Source organism: Ambystoma mexicanum, chromosome 6p, assembly GCF_040938575.1.
Source record: "Ambystoma mexicanum isolate Mex_15411 chromosome 6p, UKY_AmexF1_1, whole genome shotgun sequence".
Lineage (NCBI taxonomy): Eukaryota > Metazoa > Chordata > Amphibia > Caudata > Ambystomatidae > Ambystoma > Ambystoma mexicanum.
In genome coordinates, this window is record NC_090935.1 from 791,063,329 (window position 1) to 791,078,277 (window position 14,949).

The 14,949-nt window shown below is 47.0% G+C and overlaps 1 protein-coding gene across 1 annotated transcript in view; it reads right to left on the bottom strand.

Moving 5' to 3' along the window:
* Positions 1-14,949, bottom strand: part of RIOK2 (RIO kinase 2) — a 317,145-nt gene that overhangs the window by 267,228 nt on the left and 34,968 nt on the right. The window contains exons 3-4 of the mRNA XM_069625451.1: positions 6,910-7,026; positions 42-217 (exon numbers count right to left, since the gene is read on the bottom strand). Of these exons, the coding sequence (XP_069481552.1) occupies positions 42-217; positions 6,910-7,026 (293 nt within the window). The remainder of the gene's footprint in view (positions 1-41; positions 218-6,909; positions 7,027-14,949) is intronic.

The following is a 14,949-nucleotide window of genomic DNA, read 5'->3' on the forward strand; positions in this document are numbered from 1 at the left end:
TTATTTGGGCTGTGTAAAACTTAGAACAAACAAAGGAGTACCTTCATGTACGCAAATTCCTTCATGGCAGCCAAGCGAGACAAATAGAGCCAAGACATGCTACGTCTGTGCTTATGGTAGTCCCGTTTGTTTTTCAGATTTCGAAAAGAGGTCCTTCCCAGCCTGTGCAACTTTAACGCAAGCTGCTCCTCTTCATCATTTGCAACTATGTAAATGTCTACAGAAAACAAAGAATAGACATTGTATATAGTATTTTTCAAACACAGTCATAACCACAGGGAGGCATTTTATTAAGACTGATCAAGGAGACTGGGAAACAGAAGAAACAGGCAAAAAAACAGAATTTAAAAGCAACTAGGTAGCACAGAAAGATGATGGAGGAAATGTCCTGGAAAGAGGGATGGGGCTGCTTGAACAGGAACATTTTTTATCTGGTGCCTGAAGGACAGTAGCATGAGAGCAAGTGTAATGTGAGGAGGTGAGGGATTTCCAAACATGAACCTTGAAATAGGAGGTGCTTAGTTGCAGGTTTAAGATTTCTTTTGTCATGGGGATCGCCAACCAAAGTAAGTCCTGGCAGCCGTTTTAAGAGATTTTCTTGGCAGTTAACATTTTTCACCTTTCGGTAAACAGTCAAAGAGTCCGGCCAAGTGTGGCGAATTGAGAATATTCGGCCCTTCTCCTAAGAGGGGAGCCACACGCTTTAAGGCTAGGGAGGCAAAGGCCGCTCCGCAAGACCCTCCCTAAGGGTCTGGGCAAGTGGGACCTCACTGGGAGTGGCTCCCCCTTAGAGGACAGGGACTCTCATTCCCACAAGGAACACCCTATGCACGCCACCTTATCTGCATAGATGGGACTGCCTCCAGTAATGAATAACATGCCCTCCTTTGTTTGGCTCCAGGCAATGCTAGATCAACCACACTGCCTAAGGGAAAAGGGAATACCCCTTTAAGAGCGAACTTGTATGCAAGAAGCACAAGTGGATCAGAGAAGAGGAGAGCCGAACGCATGCAAAGCCTTCTGACGTAGCTACTGCTTGGAGGGGTGGAGTGGGGTGGGGTGGAGAAGAGTGGAGCTGCAAGTCTGCAGCATTGCAAGAATCGGAAATGCCAGAGCGAGGCGCCAGAGAGCCGGCAACCCGAACAGCAAAAAAACTGCTAACAGGACAGAGCTTGGAGGACCGTCCAACATGGTGGCGTGATCACTGATGCACCGTGGGGGGCAGGGGGCCTGTCTAACTACGCCGATACCAGTGGAAGCGGGAGACCTGAAATTTCCCAACAGCAGGCATTTGTCAAGCGCAGCAACCTACGGAGATGCCGAGAGTGGGGATGTTGCGAAGCCAGGAGCAGGGAGACGGGGAACCGAAGAAGCAGACCTGTGCTAGCACCAAACCCACAATGCCACCCACGATGAACGAAGGTACCATGGTGGAATGGAGAAGGGGGAGGCCACCAGGGGAACATATTTTGAGTGAAGGAAGTTGTGAAAACTATGATATTGATGTTGAGATATTGAAAAAGCATAAGTGCATACATTACGAGATACCAAGGAGAGTGAGTGGAGATATTATGCATGAGGCTTTGAGAAAGCCAAAAAGAGTACCGTGTGAAAGATGGAAGAAGGTGGCAAAGTTACCTGTTGAAGAGTGGGGGAATCCCTTAATGAGAGACTTTGAAAAGTACAATGAATCCAGATTACCGGTTGCGCCAAGGGCTCAGAGAAAGAGCCTAGTAGAGAAACTCCAGGAAGAGTGCCGTCTCAGCCATGATAAAGATATATCAAATCCCAAAAGGTTCGAATGGAATGAGAGTAATATACTCAAACTAAGATGAAGGACTGTAAGAGACTACCTTAGTAGAAGCATTAAAGACACAGACTGAGAATACTGATAAACATTAGACCGTGGAACACCAAACCGATGAGCAGTTGGCAGAAGTTACAGGAGCTCATAAATAAGACACTGAGAACCAGAAGAGACTGTCTTAATGAACTTGTTTCTAGAGAATGACATTTGTATCCCTGATATGCATACAAAATAACAGCAGCCTGAAGTACAGCCTCGAGAGGACCGAAGGGAAGCAGACAATAGAGGGACACATTTTTTTGGCAAACATTAGTTATTAGTATTAGTGGCAGGGTCAGGTAAATTAGATTTTGGACAGAGGACATTTTTTATTTGGACTTTCTGATGAGACGATCATCTTTAGTTAGTTTGGGAACATCCCTAGGCCTTTTCTTGATTATTTGGAGAAAGAAAATGAAGAAATGTCCAATATGTGTCCAACTCCTTCATCAGAAAATTGATATTGACCCAACGTAGACTGTTTTGCCTTTACTGAAGAACACTCTCAACAATCTATACCTAAACAAAAGGTGTTAGAAACATGTTTCCATTTGCAGCTTTCCAATCTCTTTCAGTAGTGGCCGCAGAGTATTTTGACCGATTTCCCATTATCATCACTTTGTGAGTGAGGTCTTTTTTAAACGTATTCACTACTGCAACTCATTGTTTGGGTAACACTGCTCAGTCCCCAAGGCTGCCACCGCAAGGGAAACTAGTTCCCATTATTCCTTTGTGTAGCAAGGCTCTTTGCTCAGCTCTCCTGAAATGCCCAGGTTCTTACAGTGCGGCCTTATTGGCTCAGACATATCCTGTATTATTATTCTCCTCTGACTTTTTTCACTGAAATCACACTAACAGAACCGCCTGTCTAACTCACTCCAATTTGGAGACATCTGACTTTTTTTTATAGTTTCGGTTTGGCACCAATTATTCTGCTGAGAGCCCTAGTGTTCCCCTGGTCTGTGGTAGAGATTCCTTGAACGCAAGACTTTACCACATTTGCCATACACAAAAGGGGTCCTCCTGTTCTGCTGCTTCTTCATCTGGGGCCTCCTGGGTCCATCTGCCGACCACTGGAGCACTTCTCCGGGGTCTCCTGGGGTTGCGCCCCATGCAGAATCCACACCTGTGGGGTCAACCAGATTTACCTCCACTAATGGATGGCCCTTTAACTCTCTCCCACTCATTCCAATGGAACTTATATATGGGATGCTTACCTGCCCTGGGACATTTTTCCCGGAACTGTAGGAGTTCAGTGAGCTCTGGACCACATTTGGTATTTTTGGTACTTACCTGTCACTTCTTAAGTCTTCATATGCTTTTCTTCCATGGGAACATTGTGACTATTTCTAATAACCTATTTTTCCCTTGAAATGTTATTATTTATTGTATTTATATAGCACGGGACGAGGGCCCGTAGGCATAGTGGCGCTAAACAAGACAAGACAACACACAAGTTGGTCAGTGCTGGAGCTAGCCTACAGAGTTCAGGGAGGCAGTCAGTGAAATAGAAGAGTTATCAGTCCGGTGAATTGCATGCTCTTTGGTCGGGGGGTCGGGGGCAATGCATTCCTGATAATCTGGCCCTTGGTACCTGTAGTAGACAGGAGTTATTTGATCTCAATACCCTCCGTGCCGGCAGCCATGAGATACTCGTAGACAAGTAACTCAGGGTTTGTCCATACAGGCACTTGTGGGTGATGCAGAGCACTCAACAAGAGATCCCGATGCTCATGGGAAGCCAATGTAGGTCCTTCCTGACTTCTGACACATGGTCTGATCTTCGCAGGCCCTCCACAACCCACACTGCGTTATTCTGGATAGTTTGTAATCAGGTGATTTCCCCTTTGCCAATACCCTGAAGGAGACTAGAGCACTAATCTAGCTTTGCTCCGATAATTGCTTGTGAGATGGTTGCAGTTTGCTGGGTTCAGAAAAGGTCCGAGTTGTGAGGGCAGTTTAAAGTAGTATGATGTGCCCGAGACTAGGCTCCTGATGTGGGCTTTTATATTAGGTTTGTGGTCAGGAATGACTCCCAAGGTCTTGACTTTGGACAGAGTTACGGTGGTACACCCTGCAATGATAAAATGCCGATATTCCGAACTTACTTGCGCAGCTGTGGTGCTGTGTGACCATGAGCTCCTTCTTTGCATCATTTAGTGCTAGGCCATTTTTCGACCATCCAGGTTTGTATCAAACTATAGATGTGTGGGAGTCGATGAATAAAACAATTGTTGCTAAAATGTTTTACTAATTCTTGGGAGCATTTGGCTAGGGTTCACATTTGTTTAATTCTCGCTGTGCCGATCATGTCATCTGAGGCAGGGTGGAGAGCTGGTGTAGAGGTGTCAAATGCAGCTGCCTATTGTTCCACTGAGTTGCGGTGGGGCGTGGCTAGACGCTTGAGGATTCCTTATTCTAATTTGCCAGAGGAAAGTGCGAAAGGAGCAGAAGGTAGCCGCAGCACCGATCCCCAGGCTTAGGATCTTCTCCACTAGCCACCAGTGCAGTACTTGGTCCTGGCAGATATGTGGCCTGATTGTTTGGCTTTGTGAGGAGTTTTGCACATCAATAATACCTTTTATTGCTTGTCATTAAGTCTTGTCATCTAATAATTATTTAAGTTATTTAAGTATTTAGTAATCATGAATCATTACAGAGTTGCAGAGTCTTTTTTTTAGATCCTTGGCAAAAATGCTGCATTACAAACTGGAACCCGTGGTTGTGTCCCCAAAATGTTTAAGAGCAGAAGATAGCCACACTGTTAGCAGTGGCATGTGACAGGTGGTAAATCCCTAAAGTAAGACTAAGTTGAAGTCTAAAACTAGATCCAAAGAAAGTGCATTTAGTTATGGCACAGCTAGGTGTGGGTCAATCCACCATTAAGTGGGCTCTACTTAGCCAGAGGTTTTGGTTGACTGTAGAAAGAGGGGATGCCCAGAGGAGCAAGCTTAGTGCATCTGAAAGAGCTAAGAATAGAGTTCTCACGCCAGGTATGGAGGATCCACCCATGTTACTTTTTCGAGGATCCTCTCAGGTTTCCACTTGTCGGCGTGAACACAAAGCCACCATTAATATCCAGTAAGGGGAAGCAGGCTGGTGTATGACCTCAGCAACGGAACAACTGCTTCAAAACAAATCCGTTTTGAAGGCCCCGGATAGATTAATCGATTAGCTGTACAAGCGAAACTGCCTTGGGCAGAAAACATCTGGGCAGAATGAAGTTTCCCCTGAGTACATTGGAAGGCGACCGCGAGCACAAAAGGAAGCCCACATGGAAGTGAGATTTTGTAGATGATAGCAGAGAAAGAAGAGAAAGAAGCCAGACTAATAACAGTGGCTGTCTGAAACAAGTATACTGAATCCGGCAGCCATCTGGCCACCCAGGACTCAATTGAACCCCAAGACTTGGTTTTCTCCACCCCAAGACAGCAATTTTAGATCTTAAGCCGCTAATGAAATCTTGGAGAAAGGAATCACTAGCAGACAGGGAATGCCTTCTCAAACAAATCCCTAGTGATTATTGCCAACCATTTGCCATTGGCTATTAAAAGTCCATGCCCAAAACCACTTTGCATGGATTGCCATCACAAGGGAATGGCAATAAAGGAGCAGTAGATCCAGAGCTCCACTATTCTGGAGGCATGGGGTGAACCTTTTAAAACCCGGTGACTTGGGGTATCGCTCCCAGACCCCCCCCGTACTCCCAGTGTGGAGCAGAAGCGTTCAAATACTGGCCGTAAAAAAGCCAAAAGTGAACTTCCTCTAGCACAGTTACCTGTAAAAGCTAACAGGGGTACAAGTAAAAGTGCAGCTTGAGAGAGGCTTTACCCACCCAACTTTACAGGGGGACCTGTGCATAATGTGTCACCAACTGATGCGCGCAAAGACCACCAAGTGTGAGTCTAACGCAAGTATTGGGAACTAAAGGTGCAGCTGATGGCAAAAAGAACAAAGATGGCTAGGGCAAACATTGAGTGAGACAAGATGTGGCCCCATGCAAATTGAGGAAGAAGATCCCTAAAGGGATTGGGGAAACCAAAATATTATTTTTCGTTTTAAAGGAAGAATGCAAGGCAACAAAAACTCATAAGCGTACACGGATTCACACTTCAAGAAACCATAGGGTTTACAGAATGTCTTTTAAAAAGGTCACTTGAATCCGGATTTGGCCGACTATGTATTGAGCGGACTGTAACGTTTGTTTTAGATTTAGCAATCCACACTTTCAGGCATGTCTAATTCAGCGCAGAGAAGCCCTGGCAGTGCAAGGGATTGAGCTCCATCTAAATGTGAAATCCAGGGACTGCCATATTCAAGACTCATGGTATCATTATATTAACACTGCTATGTTTTTGAACTTGGAGGCACAAAAGGGCTGAAGGACAGGGAGAAACACCAGAACACAAGCTCTCAATCACAGACTGCTCAAAGTCGGACTTGAAGCAGGCGCTTCGGGCAAATAAAGGACATATCAAAGTACCCTTGTTGCAACAAGATCACGAGAGGGTATATGAATGCATACAATTACAAAAATCATACACTCTCTAGCCAGTGAAGTTCCTTTAGAATCATATGAGGCTAGCACATCCTACTCAGCGTACGTAGAGGCTGCTCTTGTGAAATGTTGCAGTAGTACGGAACAATTCCGCGATGCTGACTGGATTGATTATTTTAGAACTTTTCATATAACCTGCCTCCAGGAAACCTGGTTACCTGATGAATTTCATGTTTTGGGATATCAAACTTTTGCAGTTACAGTAGAGAAAAGTATCATTTAATTTCCATGAATTACCAGGTGCAACCTGGTATGGATTAAAGATGCAAATATAGTTGAACTAAACCCCCCCACCCATTGGGAATGGGAACTGCTTTTTTACTCACCAAAGTATAATTTATTACCAACTTATAAGAAAGATGAAAAAATACTCCCTATTCAAAAGCTTTTCTGTAGCCCTAATTCCAATTACAGCCTCAATAAAAAATCAAAAAAAATCAGTGCTCTGTTTTAAGTAGATGGACTGCATAGAAATGATGTATCTGGTGATACATCTTTTATTTACCTGACTCTTTCCCAACACCCATCTGGTTTCCAACAGAGTTCACAACCTCCCGGGAACAGAGCGTTTTCAGGGCGAGGTAATCATAGCCAGTATTGGTTAAACGATAACCCTGGACAGCTACAAGTAAAAAGAAAGAAAAAAAGGGTTTATCAATACAGTAGGTTCACAGTAAAGACTACGGATACAGCAGTGTTAATTCTGTTTGCAATCGTAAAGGAAGGAGACAACTAATAAGTGTAATGGTGCAAAATAATAAAACCGGCTTACAATAAACTAGTTACATTGTAGCTAAACGACACAGAATGCAAGAAGTAAACACTTCTTTCAGAAGAACAGGATTTTAGATTGGATCCATGTTAGGGGAGCTTTCCTAATGTCCACTTGAAGTAAGACTCTATAAAGCTATCCCATGGTATACAGGTGTCCAACTCTTAGTATAAGTCTGTACTACCCAAAGGATTTGGTAGAATGGCAGAGCAGCGAGGCTTATAATATGAGGAGGATGTGAATTGTAGGCAAGTACACTGAACCCAGTAAATACAATAGTCCAAAGAAACTCTTACACACAAAGTTACATTAAAAATATAGATTTATTTTATATACACAAGGCAGGTAAGTAAATACTCTCTTAGACTAACCAATACACATAGGAATTATTCACAATATGTTTTAAAGGGGATGCTTCAATTGCAGTTGCTTGCAGTTACAATTGTTAAGAGATTGACACCAATGACAGTTCTATCGTATTATTGATACTACCATTCACTCGCATAGATTACAAATAGACGGTAATTGCATTCATGTAGTAAAGTCATATCAGTCAAAGTCTGTGGGGAGGAAAGGGGCGTTATTCACAATCGAACAATCATATACATTCTAGTAGCACTTTTCAAGGTTTCTAATGCTTTATTGGTCCAATCCCTAATGTGAGAAATCAGAAGGTGTTTCACCCGCTAGTCCCTGGCGATCTGTGATCCAGGTGGCCAGGACATGGCCATCGCTTTTGCATCCAGTTCCTGGGGTGGAGGAGGATCACCTGGGTGAGGGTTTTTTTGGGGAGTGGGAGTGGGATACCGGAGGGTGAGACGCGGTATCCCCTTCCCATGAACACCTTTTCCTCACCCTACCAGGTAGGATACCTAGGGATACAATCCCCCCCTTTTCGGACACACACACTTTCTCACGGACAGTTCACCGTGAGCGACAACTGAAAAAACACCAGAGCCACATACCTGACATATCCCAACACCATGGTCAGGCAATTACGGATTATTACACACACCCGACTTTCATCACACTTCCCCACACAGATAAAAGGCGGAGCACGAAAGCACTCTCTGAGCGAGGCAAACCACACGAGGAAACAGAAGTTCCAAGATGACAGTTTAATACAAGGAGAAGGATGGCAAGACCAGAGAGAGTTGCAAAGAGGGCAGTACCCGTGACCTCTAAAGAAGGTTACTTTCGTGAGCCCTGAAAAGAAAGAAACTGAAGCCTGATCAAACCTGCACCGTGTGGCGGAGGTACCTGGGGCTCTCCCGCATCGATAACCAAGGCGGGGACTGTCCTTGGCTCCGACAACAAATCGGCATCAGAAAGGACAGCACAGCCGGTGAGTCGAAGAGACTGATACCAAACCAGCTTGTGTTTTGAACCATGGTTGCAAGCGGCAGCGTTGTACAAAGAGAACAGTGTGTGAGGCGTTTGAAAAGAGCGACACAGATAGGAGTGAAAACCAAAAGGAGTATTTAAATGTTATAATTGAACTTTGGAGGTCAAGAAAAGATACCATACACAAAGTGCTCCGGTGCGACGTGGGTGCTCATTCGAAAAGTCTCTTAGGTATCCATCAGATGCCGAGTGTGAGAAAAGGAATATTGAGATCAAAGTGGTCATGCAACGGGTCAAGCTAAACATTCGAAAGTCTTTGAAGTACATCATAATTGGTCAGAGCCCAACTGAGGGAGACTAATCGAGTGAAGGAAAAGGATCTGCGCCCGGCTGAGGGGGATCCGGGGTGAACCGTGTGTCAACTAAGAAAGAATTCGCTCAACTTTTGTTTTGGAAGGGATCAGAGCCTGGCTGAGGGGGGTCCAGGGTGAACACCCAATTGCATACTAGAAAAGGAAAAGATTGTTTTTGTTGTTGTTTTTGTCTACTAGACCTTCTGACTTAGAGACTTGCAAGAAGTAGAGAGACTTGAACACAGAAGGTCTTGAACTGTGAAAATGAAACGGTATCCTCGTGCTGCATAAGCCAGAGTATGAGCTTTGCTCAAGTGAACTGCCTTGTCCCGTGCTGAAAATGTGGGAAGGGGGGCCAACGGCCCAAACATCCTGACTTATCAATTTGTGAACAGTTATTTCTTTTTCATGAACATCAACCCACATTATTTGTAAATTAGCAGTTAAGAATTACCAATAGGTTATTTTTAGTATAGGGCCTTTTATGTTGACAAGACTCCACTAAGACTGCATTATTATTATTTGATGGTCGTAGCTTGCTCCTATCTGTAGATTTAGGTTTAGATGGGCGTTTGGCCCACTCTTGTGAAGGTTCAATAAACACCTTTGAACTGTGGTCACTTGTGTCTGTCTTACTGTTGATACCATGCTTTCCTTACACTAACTAGCCAAACGTCAGTGTAGGAGTAGAACAAAAGTCTTCTGTAGCAGCAGGAAAGGCAAAGTTAGTCGCTAGAATGAAAATGCCTAGCAAGATAACACAAGTTATAGGGACCCTGTGAAGGATTCCCTAATAAGACACAAGCTGTCAAGCCTAGGCCAGTGGGATGGGTGGACACCCAAACACTTTGTAACGCACTCCAATCAAACTGGAGCGACTCTTCAGCTTAAGCTAAGTTCTACCTTTAGTCCCACAGTTCCTTAGGTTAGAAGAAGTAAATCTTCCTACCAGTGTGCATTTTTACCGCAGGCTGAATCTGCAGCTGCAGTATAGCACCAATGTGTGACCATTTTGTCAAAATGACCCCGGTCTTCTTTTTTCGCCATTTTCTGTTTGTGGGGTCTTTCTTGGGTTTTAATCTGCACGCCAAACCAGGTTTGACCCCTTTGTTTGTTTTGTCTTTGGCGGGCTTCAGACTCCTGTGTGTCTGGAAGGGCAGGAAGTCATGGAAGTCCCGAAACTCCCCTGTCCTTTTGTCTCCATGGTTACCTGAATGCACCCCGTCCTGATTGACTAGCTGGCTGTCCTTTTAGGACAGCCACCCTGCTGTGTGAGTGACAGCTTGGCGGTGCATGAATGGGAGAAACCTGCTTAAAAGGCAAGGCTTCTTGGACTGAAGAGAGTCGACCACTGGGAAGGACATCCCGACGAAGAAACCGTGAACAAAGTTTGCTGCATCCTCCTGGACCATTGAACTGCCTGGTGAAGACCAGCTGCTGTGCTGAAACTCTAATCGACAAGAGAAACTGCAGGAAAGGATGACTTCTTACCTTAGGTTAGTGGGACCAACTAACCCAGAGATAAACTTTGCTGGAAGACCTTCCCCAACTAGCTGTACTTCTTTGCTGCTGCTAGAACCGAGTGCCAGGGGTGGAGAAATCCATAGTAGAGTGCAAGGTCTGTAAGCTGGCCAAAAGCTCCAGGAGTCTGCGGAGGACCCTCCCGAAGCAGACGACCCAAGCTCAAGTCACCTCACCAGAGTGCTGGACTCAGGGAGTTGAAGGAAGCCCAACCGGTGTCCGTGATCCGCAGTGGTGCGATTTACCGAGCGCAGAAACCGCAAGTGCCACTGATCTGAGAAGAGCCCGTAACTGCCGCCGACCATCGAATTGCTGCTGCGTGAGTCCCCAGACGTCCTCCCTCTTGTCCCACAACTGAGGCCCAGGCTCTGCATCGCTGCAACCAGACAGGAGCCAGCTGGACCATCTTCTAACTAAAGGTACCATTCTGATTTGGGAGTACTTGCCTCTGTCTGTAGCTTGCTCTTCTCAGTCGCTTTACTTTTCTGCCCACATCTCTGATGCCTCCAAAAAGTCAAACTTACATCTGCACCTCCTCAGAGGTATTCTGCATTTCCTCTCTTTCCCCCAGAAGCTCACTGTCTCTCAAGCCGTGGTTCTCTCTAGGCTGGATTATTACAACAGCCTCTTCCTAAATCTACCTTCTTCTACTCTCCGCCCTCTGCAACTCATCCAGAACAGGACTGTGAGACTTGTCCTTGGCATCAAGCCCTGGGACCGTATCTCTCCAGCCCTGAAATCTCTTCATTGGCTCCCAGTGGATGCAAGGATTAAATTCAAGACCCTTTGCATTGTCCCCAAGGCTTTCTGGGGCCTGTGTCCAACATACCTTCAACTCACCCTCTGTAAATACCTTCCCTCTCAAGCACTTCGCTCCTCCACCTCCACCTCCCCCTCCCCCAGGGTCAGTCGTTTCTCAAAGAAACGAGCTGGGGGTAGATCTCTGTCTTCGGCTGGGCCTCACTCTGGAATAGCCTCCCTGCCAATCAAACTTGAGGAGAACCATCTAAGGTTCTGGAAGCACCTCAAGACCTTCCTCTTTGCTTCTGCCTTCGCTCCTCCTCTCCTCTGCTTCGGCATCGTGCTTCGGCATCGTGCACCTGGTTACCTTCTGATTTTGTGCCCAGGTATTTGTTCACCCAGCCACGCACCTGCACTGCCCCCTGGCAACCCTTGCACTTGGGTCTGTAACTGTAACCCTACAGCCCCCCCTTTTTCTGCACTACTACTGTTTTTGTTTTATTCCTTTGTTCAGCACTTTCCACCCTGCACTTGCACATTCTCAATGTCACTGGGCCTAGTAAGACTGGTTTTGTTCTCCCTTGTTCCCCTCCCTTGCCTCGTCGCGCTCTGAAACACTTGGTGTAGGAGCATGATACAAATAAAATATCAATCAATGTGCAAAGTAATCACTTGCGTGAATAGACAAAATCTGGAATCCTAAAAGAACACATTTATTATATATACACACACAACACACTATATTTGTAGCAAAGTGGAGACGCTTCATCTCACACCCGAGGGTCTCGAGAGAAATCAATCAGATTTCAGAATTCATTGAATGTCAAACTTACACGCTTAGGCAGAGATAGAAGAAAATGGAAATGGGTACTAATTATGTGTATACTGATGGACAAAGGGTCTCAATAATAACGTCTACGACCACTATAATGATCGCCTTGACTTATCACACTGTCCTAGAAAAAAACCAATATGGAATTAATGAGAGTTAGTTGACTTTAGATACGTGGGCAGGTCACACCAAATCAACTGTGCTGCAATTGTTACGTGCAATAGACCTTTATAATCTCACAGATGATTGGAGGGTCATGCACCATCAGGAAACCAGTTCAGACTCTGCTATGTGGTGAATGACACTGTGTCAAAAATAAAGTTTCCTGGGTCCATTTTGGGTAAGGTTAAAAATTATTATATACTCCCTAGACCTCGGTTTAACCACAACCCAGTTGAAATGCACATTGAGCTAAGCAACCGTTAGGGGGGGCGGGGTTTGTTCAGAACCAGACCTTGGGAGGATTCTTAGGGGCCACACAGTCAAACCAAAGGCACCTTAGGCTGAGCAGCAAGGCAGACTTCGAGGATATGGGGCTGTTGCACTTTAAATTAGAGAAAGCAAAATACCACACAATATACTATTTATAATGTGTTAAAAACACTAAGCAGGGAAGCCACCATGGGGCGCAGAGATGTTCTAACGCATCTCCGTCAGTCTCCTCCACTGGGTCAGTGTAACAGGACCTGAGCCCCCCCGTAAACCCCAGGGCTGACGACCCGACCCCTCCAGGAGCGGCCCGACTGATTGGAGCATCGAGGGAGCCAGGTCCGGTGTTCCTCTGTGGTGTATAACCGGAGATCCAGCCTCAGTAAATTAGGGGACGAGTTCCCGCTTCTGGCTAGCCGACCTGCGGCCGTGTGATCGACTGCCCCGGCACCGCGGTAAGTTGCGGGGCCCCCGGCCGGACTCTGACTTCCCCTCTTCCTGAGGCTCCTGAGCCCACAGAGAGCCTGTTTGCCACCCCGGCACATCTACGTGCCATCTTCCTCGCCGGCCGACCTAAGGATAGCAGCGAGAGTGCCCGCAGGGGTGGTGGAGTGAGATCCTGGGCACCCTTCCCATGTGCTACGCTGTCGGCGCTGCTGGGCCCGGTGCCCCCTCCCGCCATAGACCAGGTTGGAGGAGCCTGAAGGGAGCCGCCCGAACAGCTTCGAGCCCCCTACGCCTGCGGGGGATCCACAGCCGGCGACAACACCTTCCTTCAGTTGAGTGCCAGTACAGGGGGCGGGGGGTACGGGGCGGCTTGCAGGGCTGGGTCTCTTCCCGCTGGGAGCCCCAAAGTAGAGCTCCATCATTGAAGCAAGCCCTGATCTGTTCTGGTTGCCCCTGAGCGGCCCCCTTCTCAGCGTGGCTTCCTGGCATCTCCTTCCACTGCGGGACCCGGCGCTTGCCCCTCCTGCCGACCAACCGCTTTGGGAGCTGCCGCCTCCACCATTTTCAAGCTCCCGCTCGTGTCTGCTTTCCCCTCCGAGGATCTGGAGGTGCTGTCGTGGGACTCAGGTTATTAAGTGAGTCAGTGAGCGCAGCCCCCTTTTTTCCTAGCCCCTGATCCCGATCTTGGTGGTCCTGTGCTGTTGTCTCAGTCTCTCTCCTTGGGAGGGTGTGGAGTCACCCAGTTGGTGTGTCCCACTGGCAGATGATGGATTTTGGCACTGGAGGTGCCCAGGGGCAGCTTGTCACGGAGGAATTCAGTGCATATCAGCTCCTCATTCTACAGTCAAGAAGTCTTCTTCCCTCTGGCACCCTGATACGCAATCTTCACACGGCCCTCCAGAGCACTCTGTCTAAACCTGGAATAGGCCTTGATCGTCCAGGGAGAGCAGAGCCGACCAAGGGTACGAAGACCTTCTGTGCCACTTCACCACGTAGAGAAGCAGAGTTAGAATCGGCACCTGTGCCCCCGTTATGGGTCCCCAGCGGCCCCTGGCGTAGAGCTGAAGTAGGAGGGGCTGGCGCTGCTGCAGTCCTTTGATGCCCCCATGTTCCCTTTGCTTTTGTACCACTGCATCCTCTCCTGGCCCACCAATCCTTGAAGCCCGGGTCTCAAGCGGGCTCGTGCTCCCTCCCAGCGAGTTTTGCTCTTCTGAAAAATCACTGGTAATCACTCCTGTCCCCAGTGCTGCCTGGTACGGGCCCCCTATTTGTCCTGGACGTTTGATTTCGTGGAAAGGCGTGCGCCCACTCCAGGACCTCATGAACTGGGCCCAGTCGTTGCAAAAGTTCCGCCATTCCTCAGTCAACAAAATGGAGGCAAGCAGTGCTTCAGTGCCTATGCATCGGAGGGAATAGATGCAGACTCTTAATATGAACATGACGGCTCTCCTGGAGGAGATACATGGATTTAGGGCTGATATTAGCAAGAGATTAGACTCCCTTGATAAAAAAAATGTACTCGATGGATGATCGTGTTCAAGCACTGGAGACAAATGTTGATATCCTGGATGCCCAAGTGGACATGCGCTTGTCAGAACTGGAGAGAAGAGAGGAGAAGTACATGCTAATGCTCAATGACTTGGAAAACAGGGAGCGCCGAGGCAACCTGAGGTTCCTGGGGATTCCAGAGCACGAGATGCAGATAGACATCCTCAAAACTGTCAATGAGGTCATTAGTAAACTATTTGACGATACCAACACCACTGAGCTGTCTATTGACAGAGCCCACAGAGCGGGTGCCCCGGCCAGAGGTCCCAGATCAATCCTTGTGCGTTTCCATTATTATGCAGAAAAGTGTAAAATCCTTGAGCTGGCACGTAAGAAGGGTCCTATTGAGTGGGAGGATGCAAGAGTTTCAATCTATCAGGATCTATCAGCCCTCACTCTGGCAAGGAGACGCCTGTGCGGCCCACTAACAAAGTGGCTTCGACCTAAGAGTGTTCGATACAGGTGGGGCCACCCCTTTTCTCTCTCCTTCGAATATGATGGCTTTAAGTATTCCTTGGTGCCGGAGGACGACATACAAAGAGTGACTCGAGAACTCTT